General features: G+C 39.8%; 1 protein-coding gene across 12 annotated transcripts in view; it reads left to right on the forward strand.

Moving 5' to 3' along the window:
- The first annotated feature begins 384 nt into the window (after window positions 1–384).
- ARMC2 (armadillo repeat containing 2) overlaps window positions 385–19,833 on the forward strand; it is a 64,536-nt gene continuing 45,087 nt past the window's right edge. For 4 of the 12 annotated variants that reach the window (XM_063389761.1, XM_063389768.1, XM_063389769.1 and 1 more), the window contains exons 1-8: window positions 385–600; window positions 842–891; window positions 2,092–2,188; window positions 3,375–3,622; window positions 4,233–4,305; window positions 8,349–8,520; window positions 9,718–9,928; window positions 13,166–13,216. In XM_063389761.1, the coding sequence (XP_063245831.1) occupies window positions 3,405–3,622; window positions 4,233–4,305; window positions 8,349–8,520; window positions 9,718–9,928; window positions 13,166–13,216 (725 nt within the window). In that variant the 5' untranslated portion in view covers window positions 385–600; window positions 842–891; window positions 2,092–2,188; window positions 3,375–3,404. The remainder of the gene's footprint in view (window positions 601–841; window positions 892–2,091; window positions 2,189–3,374; window positions 3,623–4,232; window positions 4,306–8,348; window positions 8,521–9,717; window positions 9,929–13,165; window positions 13,217–19,833) is intronic. The other 8 variants (XM_063389765.1, XM_063389767.1, XM_063389762.1 and 5 more) reach the window with 7 other exon arrangements.

The raw sequence follows: 19,833 nt of genomic DNA on the forward strand, positions 1-19,833 counted from the left end.
TCTGCGCTTAGCGTCCCTAAACGGGCAACAACAGCAGCTCACACCGAGAAAATTTTGACAGCTGTGCCCTGCGCCTGTGCCAGGCGCCAGCAAGCCCTCCCTCAACGCTGGCCAGGACTGGCCAGGGAGAGAGCTCTCCCCCAGGAACCCACCGTCCTGCGGGCCAGCGCCGCGGCAGGAGCCCGCACTGCCCCTGGGACGTGGGCACGCCATCCCTGGGATCTGGGCTCGCCATCCCTGGGACGTGGCCTTGCCATCCCCGGGATCTGGGCTCGCCATCCCTGGGACGTGGCCTTGCCATCCCCGGGATCTGGGCTCGCCACCCCGGCCAGGCAGCGGCCGCGCCGCGCACGCGCCCGCAGGTGCTCGCGCGTGCGCCTCGGGGCGCGCTCGGCCCCGCGGGCGCGGCGGCGGGGGCAGCGCGCGGGGCGCGGCCCGGCCCGGCCCGGCCCGGCGGCGCGTACGGTTGCCATGGGAACGGCGGGCGGCTGAGCGAGGCCGGGCCTTGCGGAGGCGGTGACGGGACCCGACCGAGTCCCCTGAGGAGCGCCCGGTGTCCTGCCGGCCGTCGTGCTCGTCCCTGGGGGTGCCGACTGTGCGGTAAGTCGGGCGGGAGGCTTTGGAAGGCGTCCGGAGACAGATGACCCCTGTGCCGCTTCCCGGCAGCTTCCCCGTGCTCGGGAGAGAGGCTTGATTGCCGGGTGTGGGTTGGGACAGCGTTTACTCCACAGGTGCTGCTTATTTGGGGAGTTCCTCTTGGCCGTGTTGTCCCACGGCTGCGCTGGAAACCCAGCTCCTCTGAGAACTCTCTCGGAACTTCTTTCTTGTTTCTCTTTGATAGCGATTTCTCTGCGTCAGAATTTCACCAGGAAAGTACGTCAGTTGTGATTGGTAAGTTGCTGGCGCTCAGAGAATTATGTCTAACAGTAGATGTTATTTGCATATTCCTGAAAGGAGGTTGTAGTGAGGTTGGGGCCCATCTCTTCTACCCTGCCTGCAGTGAAAAGACAAGAGGAAATGGCCTTACGCTGAGACAGGGGAGATACAGATTAGATAATTAAAAATAAAACAAGAAACTCCCAGAAGAACACTGTAAGGATGGCCATGCACTGGAATAGGTTGGCCAGGAAGGTGATGGACATGTTTAGGAGGCATCTGGATCTGGCACTGGTTGATGTGGTTTAGGGGTTACAGGCGCAGTGAGAGGTTGGCTGTTGGACTTCCTGATCTTAAATGTCTCTTCCAACCTCGATGATTCTGGGACTCTTTCTAAACCTGTACCTGTGTGCTAACTGTTCTAGAGATTTGCTAGGGCAGACAGAACATGGATTTGGATGTCAGAGAGCGGAGCGTTCTACCTTGAGTACAGGGCTGTGTACTGAGTGAATACACCCACTCTGCCCCCTAGCAATTAAATGACACCGGTCTTGAGATGGGAAAGAGGATGGCAGAGCCAGTGTGGTGCCCTGTCTGATGTAGTCAGCTATGCTTCTCTCATCTTGACTGAACTAAGAGTTGTGAGAGCACAGCTGTCTTGCTTCTGGACATTGCTGAGACTAATGTGTGGTTCCTGTACTGCTATCTACTGCTTTAAAATCTTCCTGTACAGCAAAGACCAGACTTCTGGAGTAAACAACTGGGCAATAAAGACAAGAGCCCGAGTATGGCTTTTTAGACACTGCTGTGTGATAGTGATACTCTTCTACTAAGCAGCAGAGAGTCAGAGAGGAGCTCTTCACTTGTGCAAGTTAAAGGCTGCTTGGGAAATGTTGACAGTAGTGAGGGGCAGGATCTGTGTGTACCGATTATGCTGTCCCCATTGACACTGCAGTATTCCCTCTGTTTCCTGCTGAGACTGAAGAACAAAATTACAGAATCACAGAATATGCTGAGTTGGAAGGGACTCACAAGGATCATGAAGTCCAGCTCCTGGCCCTGCACAGGACCATTCCCAACTGTATCAGACATAAGGCCTACAGAGAACACCTTCCACTTAAGGTCAAAATTCTGGCTCCCAGTAGCTGGGGGAATAGGGAATGATAGTCAACCTTCCTTTTTTCAGTGAGGACTGACTGTAATTTTTCCAAACAGACAGCTGTGGTGGAACTCCTTACTTTTTTCTAAATCACATCTTCTTACTAGAGGGAAGAGTAAGAAGCATAGAGAACAAAATTCAGTCACAGTGAAGGTAAGTAATATATTATTGGTAGTCAGAAATATTAAAAACACTGATAATTTCAGGCTCCTGATCTATTCCTGAGGTTTTTTTAATTATGCATCAGTTAGTGGAAGAAATTGGTGCACTTCTTAGCATCCAATTTTATGTTGGGTGTGCAAGAATGAAAGATCCTGTACCAGAATGTGCAGGCTCTCAAAGAATATAGAACCAGGTGGAAAAGTTAAACTGCAGAACAGATTTTTTTTTACTCCATAGTTTAGAAATAACCCAGATGATGGTGTCTGATCTACTGTCAGTTCATTGTCATAAACTGTGTGAGAGAATAGAAGTTACCAGATGGTCTGAGTCACAGTGCAGAAACATATTTTTGTTTTTAGGTAAGTTTGAAAGCAGAAGAGGAATTTTGCATGGTGTAAGACTCATGCTGAGTTTTCTGTAAAATTACTAGGATGATATCTACAGAGAACTGCACCATGGTAGTGATGACAGTGGGTCCAGGGGGTGATGGATGCAAGTCTGTCACTGCCTGCTGCATTTCCCAGAAACTACAGCAGGACAGAACACTGATTGGAAGTTTGGGTTTATAACTTATATTAGTGTTGTCTTTCTTTGCCTGTGCTTGGGAGTGGGTTGGGGAGTCGTTTCTTTCAGAGGAAAAAAATGGATTGCTTGTTCTCCCTTGTCTCTGCTTATCAATTGCTGATAATGCTCTTCAGTTACTGATAATGATGCCTCTGACATATCAGGAAGCTGCGCTTGCTAAGGTCAATAATTATATATTGGGTTTTTTCTAAGTTGGAAAAACCTGTCTCTTTGCAGCATATTATTGACTTTCTGTTCTGGCTGTGGTGTTTCTTTAGTAATCAGATGTCAAGAAATCAAGAAACAGATTTTCTGTGGAATTGTAGAGGATCACATTTGGCCCATGAAGCACAGTGACGTATTTTAGCTTCCTGTAAAAAACTGAAGGTAGATCCTCCATGTCAGATGCTTTCTGGTTTTGAGTATTTTCCTACAGAGCTCAGGAATAGAGAAGAAATGCAATACCAGTGTACCTTACTTCCCACTATTCCAGCACTGTCTAGGATTTACTTACCTTTTTTAACTATGTTGTTGTAGTATAACCAGTGATAAATTAATAGTTTTTAATTTAAAACTAGCATAATAGTTCATGACTTTCACACATATTTTCCAGTGTTCTTCCTGTGCAGTACTTTGCAGAGGAATGCAAGCTTCAAAGACTGACAATAGAAGAAAAGCAGAACCATTCTACTGGCTGTCAGCGGCAAAGCCCAAGACCAGTTCTGAGATTGTAAATGAAGCCAGAGATGCTTTACGAACAGTAAAAACTCAAAGACCTTTCACACCTACAGATGAACAAAGGAAACTTTTTAGATCCCAATCCTCACCATGTCCTCAAAGTAGATCCCCTTTAGTTTTTAGGTACTGTGGCTTTAAGATTTTTTCAGATATCCTTTAGCAGCAAGAGATTTGATTCTCTAATTATGCTTCCGGTGATTATTTTCCCTGTGTTAATCTGTATTCCTAATCACATCCTTTGCCTTTTCCCAATGATCTTTCCCGTTGGTGTTAATCTACATGTCCAGGAAGTTCCCATGGATTCGAGCTACCAGAGGCAATCCTTACACTAGTTTTCTGTGTGGAGAATAGTATAAGAAAATAGTTTGTTATTTAACTTCTCTTGAGACAAATGAATGCTTTTAATTGAGATAGTCTTCAGCTATTTAGAACATGTGGAAGCTTGCTTGTTTCCTTTAACCTGTGTGCTAGATCCTTTTTCAGAGCCTTCTGAGATCTTTTAAATGTAAAATTTTAGGTCCTGCAGATTGAAATGATCATTTTAAAACAAAGTTTTTACTACCTACCTCAAATTACTTCTAGGTGGAGTTTTGTTAACATGAAGTGCTTTTGTCACTTTTCCTTTCTTTCCCCATATTCACTGGCAAAGGGAAGGGGCATGCAGTTAAAAGAAACAGCTGATCACACAGTTCTGGGTCTGCTTTATTCTAACTGTGTTTCCTTTCTATGTTAGTTTTGGTACATCTGGTTCTGAATCGTCTGAATCAAGACCGCATTCTGGTGTTCAACTAAGCCCACTGGATCATGTAGGTACTCTGGAAATAACTCATGCAGTACTGATACAAAAACATGTGGCTTGGTAGTGTTAGGAAAAGAAATGGTTTAAAGATGTTTGGGAAGAATGGAGGCTTGTTGTAACATTAGTCTGAGACTTATAAAGTCAGTGTCTTGGTTGGGAAAAACAGTTATCTGTCAGGGAAAACTGGAGTTTCCCTTGGAAGGAGAATGTAAAAACCCCTCCCTCCAAATTATTACAGTTTTGCAATTAGCAGCTTTCAGGCAAAACTATGGGAATAGGAATAACAGTTGTTTACTAGGAGTATTAAAAAAATACAAATGCAGTAGTACAAAAAAAACCAAACAAGTAAACAAACAAAAGTCCTAGAAAACCCTGACAGAGTCAGAGATATGACCTGACACCCTGTTGTCAGGGTATTGGAAGCAGTCCAGATAAGTCTTCCTGGAGTAACAGATGTTGTTCTGTGGAGTAGAAATTATTCTGTAGAACAAAGGGTCCAGTGCTGGCAAGATGGGTCAGGTCTTCGTGCAAGAATTCGGTGGAAAAACTGGCTAAATTGGTGTTTGGGTTGGCTGGTTTTATGCTGGTGGAAAGGTTTTGGGTCCTCCCACTGGGTGGAGCATCCCACAGTGGAATGAGGTACTGTTATCAGTCATGTGAGAGGCCTTAAATGGCCCATTCACAGGTGATGTCCCTTGGAGGAGGATGGGTGGAAGAGGAGATAAGAGGGCACTGCCATATCTGGTGTTATCAGGTGTCCCTTTAACAGAAAGTATCTGCCCTCTCCCCCTGCCCAGAGTTACAAGAGATAAAGAACAATATGTCCCAACTGGTCTCAACAGATGAAAATAGAATACACATTTTTGGTTACATTTTTGAACCCAGGACAGTCAGTTTTGTCATTTTTTGCCCAAAAGAAACCTGAAAATAATTTAAACTACTTAAAGATTGCCATGTTGCTTTATGATTCAAAGTGACATTAAGAAGAATCAGAAGACGGATACTTGAGTCAGCTTTCTTGTGTAAGTCTGCTAAAATAGATGAAGTTCGTGAGCATGAGCCAACAATGTGCCCTTGCTGTTAAGAAAGTGGCTGACGGTATCTGGGGCTGCATTACGAGGAGTGTTGCCAGCAGGTGGAGGGAAATGATCTTTCTCCCCTACTCAACACTGGTAAGGCCACACCTGGAGTGCTGTATCCAGCTCTGGGCTCCACAGTACGAGAAAGACATGGAGCTAGTGGAGAGACTCTGATGAGCGGCCCCAAAGGTAGTGAAGGGACAAGGAGAAATGAGAACATTCAGCCTGGAGAAGACCAAGGGAGGATTTCATCATGGATGTAAATACCTGAAAGGCAGGTGCAAAGAGGATGGGGCCAGCCTCTTTGCAGTGACTGGACCAGAGGCAGAGGGTACAAACTGGGACACAGGAGGTTTCCTCTGGACTTCAGGAAACAGTTGTGAGGGTGACAAGGCCTTGGTATAGGTTGCCCAGAGATTTTCAAAAGCTTCTTGGGCATGTGTCGGAGTCCATGTTTCCATGGATCCTCCACAGAGAGTGAGAAGTACAGAGATTGAACTAAAACCTTTAGAAAAATTAGAATATATAAAAGCTTTAGATACATAAAGTAGAAATCTAACCCTTAGCCTTAAGTCTTACATGCCCTAAGTCCTAGTTCAGTGTAGAAGGACACAGCTTTAGGCCTAGTGATAGAGTACAGACATAACAAAAATAGAGTAGGGTACTGTTTATAATTTTTAGTATGAGTTTTATGTACAACAGGGTAGAACCTTATGCTAGTAAGATAGAGTTTTATGTTAATAGATATGCTTTGTGCGTAGTTTTACGAACTTTAGAATTGTACCTAGATTGTTTAGTGTGTAGATAAAAAATATGAATATGCATTTTGCAATTTGGGATAAAAAACCTCTGTGTCAGTCAGTCAGTCGAACGGATTGGAGGAATTGGTCGAGTGATCAATCCGATCAATCGATCCAACCTCCACCTCCTGCAGCCTGAGGAAGGAGCCTTGCCAGGGAGCCGGATGGGATTCTAAAGGTATCATCTATTGTAGCCTGGCATCTGGGCCCTGGGGTACCGTCCCTTCCTCCTGCGAGGGTGCAGGACCCCAGGGACCCCTCCTTGTCCCTGCGACCCTGCGTTCGGGAACTCTGCCAAGTTGGGGACCCCTCCATTGCCACTGTGATCCCCGCGGCCGGGACCCCTGTCTGGGATCTGTGATCTTGTGTTCCCTTTCTGTTATTGTGACCCCACGGTTGGAAAATCCTGCTTGGGGTCAGGAGATGGGAGGCTGATTTACCTAGAGGCTGTGGTGTCAGATTTCTGCTTTGCTTATAGTTTTACTAGTTTTGCTTGTTAGGAATTCTATGCTTTGTTTTTTCATTAGAGTTGTGTGTGTTAAGATTTCTAGGTTTTGGTTATTGTCTTGTTTAGACTTTGTTTGCCTAGATTTATAATTGGTTGTAGAATAAGGCCGCTCTCAGAACTTTTACGCCTTCAGATATGTGCTTTTGTATAAATAAACTACTTTATTTAGATACTAAGATGTGGTAAGATCTTTAGAGACTTTATACCCGTACCCGACCTAGGCAGGCATGGTCCTGCGCAACTGAGTTTAAGTGGCTGTAGTTGAATATGGGGCTTGGATCTCCAGGGGTTCCCTCCACCCTCATCTGTTTTGTGGTTTTGTGAGGACTAACTTGAAGGTAACAAGGTGGTTGCTTTCTAGGTGCCTTACATTTCTATAAAATGTTGTGACTAGTTTATTTCAAAACAGATAGAAGTCCTTTAAGAACCTCTTTTCTCCCTCTGCAAAAGCTGTGAATTGTTTTCAATTTATAAGTGAATCTGCTCTTTCACAGTTTTTTTATATTTTGTCTTCAAATATAAGATTAAGTCATGACCCTTTTTTAGTACCCAAGATAACAGAGCATGGTATAGCAATTAAATATGCTTGCTGTATACATTGCTTTTTCCTGACAGTAACCTTTAGGAAATTCTTTAGGAAAGTATTCTTTAGGAAATCAGGGGAAATATCAAAGAAATTTTATACTTAAGTAATTTGGATAAAGTAATGTATTTATATGAATCAAGTCTAAAATTTCTGAGCATTCTTCTATTTAGATTAAATATATCTACATTTGGATTTAAGAACTGGTGTTAAATTTTCTTTTTTGTGTGTGTGTGAGAGTGGAAAAAAATTAGAGAAAACTACTGACCAATGCAAAACCCGCTTTTTTCCTTTATCAATGCATATACATTAGTACACTGTAAATTAAGTGCTTGTATTAATCATGGTGGTTATGTGTAATCAGTCTCCCCTGTTGGCTTCTTAATACTGTGGAGAGCTCTGAAGGATAGGCTGCATTTCAGTGGATTCTTTTTTTTTAAGGAAATTGGTATTGATTTTAGAGGTCAGTGCTTTTATGTAGGGCAAGGGCACAACAAGTGTTTGGTAGTACAGATTCAGGGGCTTGTTCACCTCCTCTAAGATGCAAGATACTGACATAAAACTAAGACTTTCATGTTTCTGGATCTGCTTGATTTGTCTCAGTGTGATAGAAAGTAGTACATACGATGTGAACATATTTGGAGTGTTTGGGAAATACTGTTTTAATGCTCAAAAGCAAATCAAAGAATAGATGTATCTCTAGAATTGTTAGCAATAGTCATTGGCACAATATTTTTTTGATAAATAAGCTTGCTGCAGATGTAGTTAAATGAGTATTTATGAGACATAAATAATTCTGAGTTTTTCTACTCAAGCTAGGTTTTGTTTTCTGCACCCCTGAATGTTGGCTTTTAAATGGCTTTCTGTGGTGATAATGGTATAGACATCTGGTATGTTCTGGAATGGTATCATTAGATTCAGGATATGAAAATTTCTTATTGAGCAAGCTATTGTAACTTCTGTTTTGAACTCAGCTCTTTGTTAGAAATTATGGGGATTTCTTTTTTTTTTAAATTTTTACTTTAATGAAAATTAAATCATCTTTGCTTTTTAAAAAAGTCTCCTTTATTTTTGTCACAGAAACCAACACTAACAATTTCTGAAAAAAGAAATGAAGCTGCTTCTGTTTTCCTTCCAACACCTCCTGATGATGCTGCAGAAGTTAGAAAAGTCAGCAGTGCTTGGAAAGGCTTATTTAGAACAACTTCCCTGAAAGATTTATTTTCTTCTAAACTGCTTCCTCTGGATCAGAGTAAGAATGTTTTGATACATACTATTTGCTAGAAAAATGACTGCATGATGGGTTTTAATATTGGTCATTACATGAATTACTAATACCTTAACGGACCTGCATGTCCTTTCAGTGTGAATTCTGGAAGTATTTAAATGGTTTAAGGCAGTTTTGAAACTGTGGTGTCCCAAAATGATGCTGGCTTGCACTATTGAGTTGAAAGCTACTCAGGTGCTTCTTCTTCCTGTAGGTTTCCAAGTAATGGAATTTTACTGAAGGTTGTCTTCAGTGAGTAAAGTTAAGTGCTGACATGCTTAAAGAGATAATGAGATGCCATCATCTAAGGAGATTCCCTGATGGATTGTTGAGCACAAAAGGAAGAATAAAAAGGAAAGATATGTCTTGACAGGCCTCCAGCTTCATCGTTTTTGTTGTTAAGAGTTTCATTAGTGGAGACTTAATAAATGTCACCAAATGTGGGGTTTAAAATTTTCCTAAAAATGGGAAATGGCATCTTGGCTTCGTGCATGTTGGCTCATAATGAAGTGTGCTGGGACTCTGTCTTTATGTTAGAAGACTCATTTATAATAATGACAATTCTTATATTGTCTAGGATTGTTACTTTACATGGTAAACTATATATCTCACTTTTTACCTTAATGCAAAAGAAATCTTACATAAAAAGTACTAAATTTTTCTTAATTTTTATGTATTTACTCTGTAAATATATTTTTATATAATGTACCCCTTCATGTAGCCTTAATAAGTTGATGTTACTAATTGAAGAAGTTGAGAAGGTAGTGTGGTTGTAACCAGCCTTGGTCTCTTCTCCTCTTTTAGGATCATGCAAATGTTTATGTGAGGGGGTTTTTTTTGTGGAGGTTCTTACTGTGTATATATGGAAGCTACAGGATTAGCAACTGCCTTTTTCCTGAGTTCCTTCATAATATTCAGGTCCTGAAACATAATCGCTTTTTTCTCAAGGTACAATCCACCTACTGGTAAAAGGCAAATAAAGAAGATGAAATACTAAAACTATAAACACAACCCCAAAAGACTTTAGGAAATACTGTTCATAAGAAGATATTGACCACCTTACTCTTAATAGTCTTAAGCTTTCTCACCTTTTAAATTGATACAATAGAATTTTGATAATGTAACATGGCAAGCAGTAATTAATAACACTTGAACAAAACGTGTTCTCTTTGACTATTTCAGATGAAGCGAAGCTAGATTTTGAAGAGCCAACTATGATGATGAATAATCTTGACAGAAGTAATAATAACTGCTTAGCAGAACAGAAGTTGTACACATCATTTGATGATGAGAGTAGACAAATTATTTGTAACGAGTATACCAGCAGATCAGGAAGTGAAGACTCCATGGAAGGGACACCAGGAAAATTTTCCCTTCAGCTGCAAGGAGAAAGGTCAGCATTGGTTGAGTATGGTAATGTGCATCTTCCATACAACCTTCTTCCTAGATACTCAATTGTGCAAGTATCAGATTGCTTAAAATTAATGGAATTTGAAGATAACATTACATATGCTTTAAAATGAAACTGTGTTTAGATTATTAGAAAAATTGACGTTTCTTCTTTTAGGAAGTTTCTACATTCAGAAGACTAATTTGTAAAATATTGTTGGTAGAAATTTGTTCAATATGATTTGTTTGATCATTAACATTTCAAAACTAAGTCTTCTAACTGCTGCATGTAAAATCCTCAAGTTTAAATTTGATGTGCTTGCTTTTAGTTTTAGTTTGCTTTTAGGTTTAGTTTAGTTTAGTTTAGGTTTAGTCCTGTTGTTTTAAAGTACTATACCATCTTCACTTAGCTTTACAGATGAGTAGAGCCGTGCTTTCAGTTCTGGTATGTCATCATACACCAAAACCAGGCCTAAACACTTTGGCAATAGAAGCAGAATTTTTTGTGACGTCGACGTTTTAGTTCTTTTTTTTTTTTTTTTTTTTTCACTTTTGCATGATCGAATAGGTGTAAGAGATTGATGAGACTCATGTGCTTGCAGTCTGTTTTTACTGAACCTGGAATATCATACCCATTCTTTAATTTATTATCAAATAATTTGTTTTTCTTTTGATTCACATGTGAATTCTTGCACGGGGAGGAATAGTCCCATGGCACTATGTATAGTTGGTGCATTAGCAGTCAGATGAACAACGGTTTTGTGCTAATAACATTAATGGATCTGGCAATCTCAACAACAAAATGAAAAGCATTGTTTTCAAAACACATCCTTGTAGAACTTGTTCACTCTTAAAAATACATATTTGCCAGCAGGTATTTTCTTTCTAGCATGTTTGTATGCTTAGGGAAAAGCTATTTCCCTGGATATTTTTAAGCATCTTTGATATTAAAGATTACGTTCTTAATTTTATAAAATGAAAGGCCTTTCATTTGCTAACTTGATGATAGCCCTTAATAGTTTAGGAGAATGTTGTCCACTGAGGCTGTTATAGTAAATGATATGTAATGGAGTTATCTTAGCACTCTTTTATATTAAACTGTAAGCAGGATTTTAAAAAAAGATTCTAAAAGAATGAAGACTTTTTGTAGCAAAGAAAAGACTCCATGAGTGTGGAGGAAGAATGAGAAAATAAGAGCAGAGATGAAAAATGTAGATGAAAACAAGAAAAAGCACCAAGGAGAATACTGCAATATAATTTTCTCCCTTAAAAATCAGTCATTTAATAACTTCTTCAATAAAGACTATTTGGATTATCATACTACCTAAATTACTGTAGTTTGAATTTTATTTAATAAAGACGTGGTGTGAAGTACTTCAGTGTTGCAGTGGAAGTGGATAGTTCCTTTTGTGGAATATGCATCCTGCTGTTTCCAGTTCTGCTTTCTGTTGAGGTTGCTATTTAGTTGATGGTGTCCAAGTACCTCTGATAGGAAAGGGTCTGTTGATACTTTTGCTAATTGAAAAGAATGACCTTCCTTCTCAGTCATAATTTTAAAACTTGCATGTATAATTGAACAGCTAACCCATTAGGCATGCTTTCTGTCTGTTCAAAATTGTACACTTCTCTTTATAAGAACAAGAGCTCTGCAAGTTTTTGATTTTGCATTTTTGTTACTGGTACGTTCTGCTATCACAAATCTCATGCATCAGTTAAATTAGATCTCAAATTACTGACCTTAAAATAATACAAAAAATTGCTTTCCGATATTGTTCAGACTAGTTTTCTCCAAAATGAAAGAGGACTATAACATTCCTCCATCTTTGTGTGTTGAATGCAAGATCTGTATTTTTGAATGGCCCATTTTTACTTCTCCTGTGAGTTGTGGATGCGTTCTGTGTACTCGAGTCAGAGCTGGTTTCTGCCAATGCTGCCTAAGCAAAGCTTCCTGACACCATTTAGGTGCTCGTATGGCTTAGAGCATCACTTAAATCTGCAGTGCTGGAAGATGTGCAAGAATAATACAAAATGCTTTCCCTTTAGCCACAGAAAAAGGTCTCTCCTCTATATCAGCCCAAGCAGTTCATGCCATCATGTGATGGGTGGCTGTGGGTAATCTCAGCTGCTCTCATATGTTCTAACTCCTTGCTAAAAGCTTACACCAATGAGCACATTGGTCCAGTGTTTTTTTTATGGTACCACACAAGTCAGGCAGACCTTGTTCTGTGTGATTGTGTGAGTTCAGGGATGTCATTCTTCATCTGACAAGGCAGTTGAAAGGTACCACAAACCTTCCATATAGCTTGTTCAGTTTGGTCTTCATGATAGTTGTATGTAAAAGGCTCCAGAGCCATAGCAGGGTCATTGCAGTGAGAGATTTGGCATTCTTTCTCAGCAGAACATGTTTGCTAGATGATTGTAGGTTAGATTGCATCTGGGTCTGTGTCATAAATCCTTGAGGCGTCTTGTATGGGGTTACAAGGTATTTTCTATTTAAAGTGCGTTGCATTCAGGAATAACAGGATGAAAGCTTAAAGGAATGTGAAATCTTTTATTACTTAGTGTCCTGTCATTCTCTATATGAAGCAGGTGTCAACCTCAATTCTGTGTCACAATGATTTAAAATCCTTGCAGGAATTAAGCAAGAGGATTGTAGAAATGGTATCTTTCATACAGGAGAAGGTGTGTGGGACTCCCTACTCAGCTTTCCATAGTTCCTATACATGTGCTGAAATAACTTCCCTAATGAAACTGTTTTTGTGTTAATGAGGAAACAGTAGAGCATGGCAAAATAACATGGCAGATTCCTGCCATTAATGCTAATATATTTAAGGAGAACAGAAGGGAGGTATTCTATTCCAGCAAGAGACTCGATCATTTTCTATCTCACATTCTTTTGTTGTCCCAAAGGCTGAAGAAAAGAGTGCTAATGAAACCACAACTGCCTTATAAATGTACTGGGGGGAAAAAGAAAAGGACCTTTTGAGGGGAAAAGTGATTTGCCATTTTGTTTGCAATTCTGTTTTGCAAACAATCTAGTTGTAATAGAATAGGTATATTAATTGAAGCAGATTGAATTTATTGACATGTTGTCTCAGGAAAGCTAGGAACAATTTCTGGCAATCGTAAGGAAGCTCAGTTTTGTTTACATCTTCCTCTAACCATTGTGCTGTGCCATCTATTGTGATTGCTATAGAAGTGAAACTTCTAAAATATTTTCTGTATTCATGTATTTCAACAGAAGTGTCAACAGTGATGGCAGATTTGCCGATGAAGAGCAACAGTTTCCCTGGTGAGAAAAGATGATGATTTTTTTTCCTACTCCAATTTCTCAATATTCTGAAAGCTTAGATGTGATTCCAGGACTTCTTAAAAACAGAGGTGCCTTGAGTGAGGAAGAGTTTGGAGGCAAACAGTTCATTCCCAAGTGGCCTGTTCTTTTTTTAATAAGTGAGTTTTATAAAGAGGTAAAAAAGGATTAGCAGGTGCTGTAAAGATGTACTGTGCCCTGTTTTCTCTCATCATTGCTCTCTCTATATTAAATTAAATGCCTGTTTTACAGTATCCTTGAAATATATTCTTCTTCCATGAGAGTAGTTTCTCATGCTTTTTCAAGTTTTGGGATATTTCAACAGAAAATGGTAAAAGCAAAGGATTAAATGATAAAATGAATCATATATTCACAGAATAGGGTGGGTTGGAGGGGACCACTGGAAATCACTTCTCTCTGGTTGCTTAAACTACCTTCACATCTGTGGTCAAAATATACATTCTTTTTCGCTTCAAAGAAAAAAATACAGAGTAGATAGATTTTTTTCCTGAGGGGAACACCCATTCCGTTTAGCTCTGAATGATTTTTTTGAAATAAGTGACATAGTGTGGCTGTTGCTTTGTTGTATGGTGTAGCTGATTCTCAAGACTTCTTTCAGTATTTTTCTCTTTTCTTTTTTAAAAATTATTCATATTGACAACTTCTGGAATTCTCATAAAGACAGGAAAACAGGAAATTAATCTTCTCCTGACTAATCTTTATCTGTTTCTGCCTCAGTTTCACTGGCTATTTGGACCACTGATATCAGAAAGAAACAATTGAGTGGTGGGAAATCCTTCAGAGGTAGCGCTCTCTACATTGTTTTCCAGATTGTGACGCCTACCCTTTCAAGAAGGTGCCTGGTTTCATATAGGGTTAAGGGATACTGATAGAACACTGGGAAAGAAGAATTCTTTTTTTTTTTTCAGAACTTGTTATAGACTTGCGAAGAAAAGGGTAAGAGGTAACTGTCATCTCTGGTCTCTTAGCCCACAAAAGAGACAGTGGAGTTTAGGCTCATTTTTACTGTGTACTCCAAAGAGTCTTTCCACTCTAGTACTTAGTTTCAGGCCAGTGTCATTGATCTCCAAATCTGGGAGATCTAGGTCTTGAGAGTCCTTAATACCAATTGAATTGCAATTCTGGAATGGGTAAATGTGCCTCGCAAAGGGTAAAGAAGGAATGCCAGTTCAGTCCAGGTAGACCTGTAGTAAGAATGGATTTTAATTTATTTTCTGTTTAGAATGCAATGCTTATGCAAGATTCAAGTTAGGAAGATGATGAGGGTGTAATTTTCAGAATCAAATATATTTAGGCTAGTGTTTTAGATATTGTTTATGGTTAGAATTTGACTGTCAGTTGTCTGGTTGCCTAAAGATTCTCTGCCACAAATAGATACTGTTAATATTTTCAGTATTAGAACATGAAGACTGTAAAGAATAAAAAGGATAAGGATATAGGTTTTTCATCCTTTTTCATTTGATTATTCTTTTAAGTCATACTGTTTAACATGTGCTTGAGGCTCTCCATCAACAGCCTGTATAAATAAGAAATGCTGTATTTTTTTATAGCTGGAGTTCTCATAAGAAATGAGCTATTCCCATGATTGTGTTTATAGAATTGTTATTTACTCATCTTTGGGATGACTCAGAGTGTAGTTGGTCTATTTGTCAATATATTTTCACAAATTATGTTGTCTTTCTACTAGTAATCTTTTCTCATATCAGTGGTATCAGTTATACACTTGATTATAGTTTTCACTCTCTTTGCTTTTTTCTCTTCTTATGGTGTTCCTTATATTCCTCTACAGTTCCTGAAATAATTTCAGGACATCTATATTACCAGTTTTTGAATTATTTTCATGCTTTTGAGAAGTTTTGTGGTTGAGAAATAAAATTGACTCAAGTTTTGTGTAATTGGCTTAATACTTTAGCTTATATATCTTTTAGCTGTCTGCAAGTAATTTTGTCTCCATTGTTTTTTTGAAAAGAAAAATAGTCTTTAAAAATTGAGCTATTATACTAGGTTTTTTTTCTTTGAGGCTTTTTTCCAGATTGTGTTTATCTGTCTTGTTTGTCCCTCAGATGACATCATAGAATGGAAGATTCTGTGGTACCTGAGCAAATAGGGACAAAATAGGGACAGATTCTCTTAAATGGCTCAATGAAGGTCAATTCTTTGTCTAGAAGGATAGAGTGCTTTTCAAGTGCTAAGTTATGGGTCAGGAAGAAATCAGTTGGTTTGTAATAAAAACCACAAAAACGTATTGCCTACTATTCAACTAATGAAAGACAATACCAGAAACTAATTCTGATATCCTTCTGGCAACATAAAAGGTCTGGGTAGTATAATGAAATTGGAATAAAGGGATTAATGAGAAATGCAAATGTTAATTGGTATGTGGAAAAATTAATTTCTGTGAGAGTAAATGACAAAACAAAATACTGATTTTTCTCATTTTGCCAAAAGCTAAAAACACTTCCTACTAGTTGCTTTGGCAAAAATACTGGGATATTGTTTATACTTCCTTTCAAAGTCTACAAAGCAATGTCTTATTGTTGACATCACTAATTTTGGTTTAGAGTTAGAACTCTTGTTTCTTGATCGCTAAACACTTACAGCAGAAGAATCATGGTAGTAGGAGATTGTGTTCTGAAGTGGTGCCTCCTAAAAGCATTGTGTAAATGAACCTACTCTGTGACGACCCATTGCAGTTTCTCACTTGCTGCAGCTACACATCTGACTCTTTGCTTTGGGGCCCTTGCACCGCTTTGTCCCTTGCTGCTGACTCAGGATTTGCTCCACTGTCCTTAGTGCCCTAATTCCTGGGATCACCTTTAGCTGCTTTAACTTTCCCTGGAGCCACTATTGTTCTTTTTGAGACAAAGCTGATGAGTTTGGCTGTGCCCTGATAAACTTGATCTGTATCTTTGCACAGTGCTCCACAGTGCTCCTGCCAAGAGATCTGATGGGCTGTTTGTGAGACCACAGTTCTGAGTAATTTAGAAAAAGTGCTAGCTGGCAGTCAGTAGATAAACAACCCATTGGCTGATACACCAGACCAGAGGTGCCTCAGCAGGCTGGAGAAATGGTCTGGTAGGAATGGGATGCAGTTTGACAAAGAAAAATGCAAAGTCCTGCATCTGGGCAGGAACAACCCCGGGCTCCATTATCTACTGGGAGCGATCCAGCTGGGAGGCAGCTTTGCAGAAAAAGACCTGGAGGTCCTGGTGTACACCAAGTTCCTAGAACAGCTCAGGATGGGAGAGACCTCAGAAGATCATCTGGCCCAGTCTTTGTGGAAAAGAGAGTAGATGAGATTATCTAGCACCCTGTTCATTTGCATCTTGAAAACCTCCACTACACCTGGGCTGCTGGGACCAGCTCCAGGCTCCCCAGTGCAATAGAGATATGAAATGGCTGGAGGGAATCCAGCTACTAAGATGTGAAGGAATCCTTTGTATCAGGAAAGGCTGAGAGCTGGAACTGTTCAGTGTGGAGAAGGCTTGGCAGGGGTTCTTATCAACATCTTTCAGTACCTGGAGGGAGGGTGCGTTGTGACACCATCACTGATTGTGGGACAAGAGCTCATTCTTCTCCCCCATGGCAAGCACTCAAAACAGGAAAAACTATTTAACCTGTGATGGTTCTTTTAAAGGATTTATTGCTTTTATATATTTCCACAACACCTCCTTGCAGCTTTTCCCTTTGCAGTCTATAGAATTGTGAATCTTGGGTTGAAAGAAAAGCATTCAGCTGCTTAAATACCCAAATGATCTTTATCAATGTAAGGCATGCCATCCTGGACAGTGCTAGCAATAAAGATAAACCCAGATTACAGTGTAGATGTGTAGTCACACTCTGAAAATACAGGTGAGTAAAATCTCAAATAACATTCTTTCTAAATGGCCTGTATGTTTAAGGATTATCCACAATCAAGGGAACTGAACTCTGATCGAGTCTGTAAGAACACCTTTGTGCCTTGTAGTCATTTTGATACATCTGGCTTGTCTGAACAGGTCCCCAGGATCTGCTTAGCATTGCTTGAAATCTGTTCTTCCTAACACTTAGTGAAATGTCTTGATTTTTGGATGTAGATAAATCATGTCTGGCTTTGCAATGCACACAATGTATGTTGGTAAAATCAGATGTTCAGTGCTTGTATTTATGTATAAACAGTCTGCATCTACTGCAGTGCCTAGACTGTTTTTAGGGCTTTGTGAAAAGTTAGAAATTGCTCCCCTAGACTTTTGCAGACCTGAAAACATTGATATATCAAGGATTCAAAATAAAATTTGTAAAAATTTCAGTCACATTTTTGGGTTTTAAATAAACTAGAAAAAGGAATTTTGTGGGAGCTGAAGAGAATGAATGAAAGAAAATACATTGTGGAGAAACTGAATGACTATGAGGGGGAAGTGGAAGAAAAAAAGGTTTATTTACTGTAACAAAATAAAGACCAAAAATAAAAAATAAAAGGGCTCTAAGGTTAAACAAACTATCTGGAGCTTAGATTTCCTTCCGAGGAAGGAAACTTAAAGATAAGAATGATGGTTCTGTAGATATAGAAAGGGCTCTGCAGTTATAGATGTGTAGAAATCATGTGCTCATAATGAGAGTTCTTTGGCTTAATAAAAAGGGCATATTTAAAAATGGAAAAGAAATCTGTTTCCAGACATCAGATCGTGTCTACAGTCTAGGGCTTTCTTACAGCATTTACTCAGGGCATGCTGTGCACAGTATGTGTGTTAGTAGCTCTCTGCCTTTTTAAGCATCTGTTGGGATTCTGGTTTACATGGGATAGTCCCAATTCCTGTCTCTGCTTTAGGAGAGAGGCCATAGATCCAGTTTACATGGGTGCAAAAGGAGAGGCTCATAATATCTGGATGAGCAAAGTTGTGTGAGACCTTGGCACTTACTGAAGGAGATACTATGGGGCTTATGACGTTTTCCATTCCCACTGCCCTCATCTGTTCCTCATTAACCTTTATGCCTACTCTTCTCTTTGAAAAGTAACCCACATATTCTTCATTCTGTATTACACTATCTCAGTTACTGTGCTTCTCTGTTCTTCTCCCACTTTATCTAGTTTTGCCTCCTGAAGCTGTAGGGATATGTAAGATGTTACAGGATCCTTACCATGAGGAGAGGGTAATGTCAAGAGGGAATGCCTTCAAGCCAGACAATTCAGAAAAGATGGTTGTGTTCTCTTTTTGTTCTAGTTGAGCTTTGCTGCCTCGCTGACCACAGGTGCATGATAGATACAGTTCTGTAGAGAATCATTACCTTGTTGGTATTAGGCCACATGTCCCTCTTAAGTGGTAACTAAATAATCAGGGGTACCAGCTATATATCTCTACTAATAATTAATAAAAATTAAACAAAGGAATAAGTCTCTGCCTTGGTGACTATCTCCAGTGTCATAGGTTATGTTAATACAATGAAACTATTTATAATTACCTCCCTGTTTTTAATACCCACACACAAGGAATGTTCTTACCTCTGCTTATCTGTGTCATGTGCCCAGGCATTTGTCAAAGAAAACAACACCTTTCTTGGGCCAAAACTGTAGGATTGGTGATGCAAAGGGTCTAAATCTGTGGGACAGTGTGAAACAAAATTCAGGCCCATTGCCAGACTCTGTTTGGCAGGTAAAGAGGTAGACAGATTCTCAGATGGTTAAGATGCAGTAGGAACAAGGAGTTGCTTCATTGGGATCTTACTTTCACATTTGTGATTCAAACCTTGCTGTTGTGTGCAGCTTCTTTAGAGATTACTAGTTCAATTCTTTGCCTCTGGGATATAGTTCGTAGAAATGTAGTTTTCCCTGGAATACCATGGAAGGGTGAGAGTTTGCAGATTTACTATTAACATGAGGCTTATGGTAAGAACAAGCAAGTAAACATCTAAACATGTAGAATTTCTTAATAAATGCAACTTTCACTTAATTATCCATTTTTTCACCAAGGGAAAATACTGAAGATGTATTGGGTCTGGCTGAGACTGAGTTGATTTTCCCTGGAGCAGCCCTCACAGTGCTGTGCTTTGCCTTGGTAGCTAGAAGGGTGTTGTTGATAACACACCAGAATTTTGGCTACTACTGAGCAGCACTCCACAGCTTCAGCACTGTCTCTCCAACATAACCCTGTCACCAGTAGGCTGGGGGTGGGCAAGGTCTTTTGAGGGGACATAACCAGGACAGCTGGACAAGACTGACCAAAGGGATTCCATAATGTATGGTGTCTGCTCAGCAATGACAGCTAAGACAAAGGAAGTGAGGGGGCATGCATTATTATGAGGTTTGTCCTTCAGAGCAATCACTATGTGCACTCAAGCCGTACTTCCTTGGAAATGGCTGGACATTGCCTACTGGTGGGAAGTTGAGCATAAATTTTTTGGTTTTTGTTTTTCTTTGTTTCTGCAAGTGGCCTTTGCTTTTGCTTCATTAAACTGTTTTTGTCTTGACCGATGAGGTTTTCTCCATCTTGTTTCTACCCTCAGTCCTGTTGAGGAGAGGAGTGAAAAGAGCATCTGTCCAAGGTCAACCCACCACACCACACTACTGCAGTACAGGCTGACTTTACTTTTGGAAGTCCTCA

This window comes from Prinia subflava, chromosome 2 (genome assembly GCF_021018805.1).
Source record: "Prinia subflava isolate CZ2003 ecotype Zambia chromosome 2, Cam_Psub_1.2, whole genome shotgun sequence".
Classification (NCBI taxonomy): domain Eukaryota; kingdom Metazoa; phylum Chordata; class Aves; order Passeriformes; family Cisticolidae; genus Prinia; species Prinia subflava.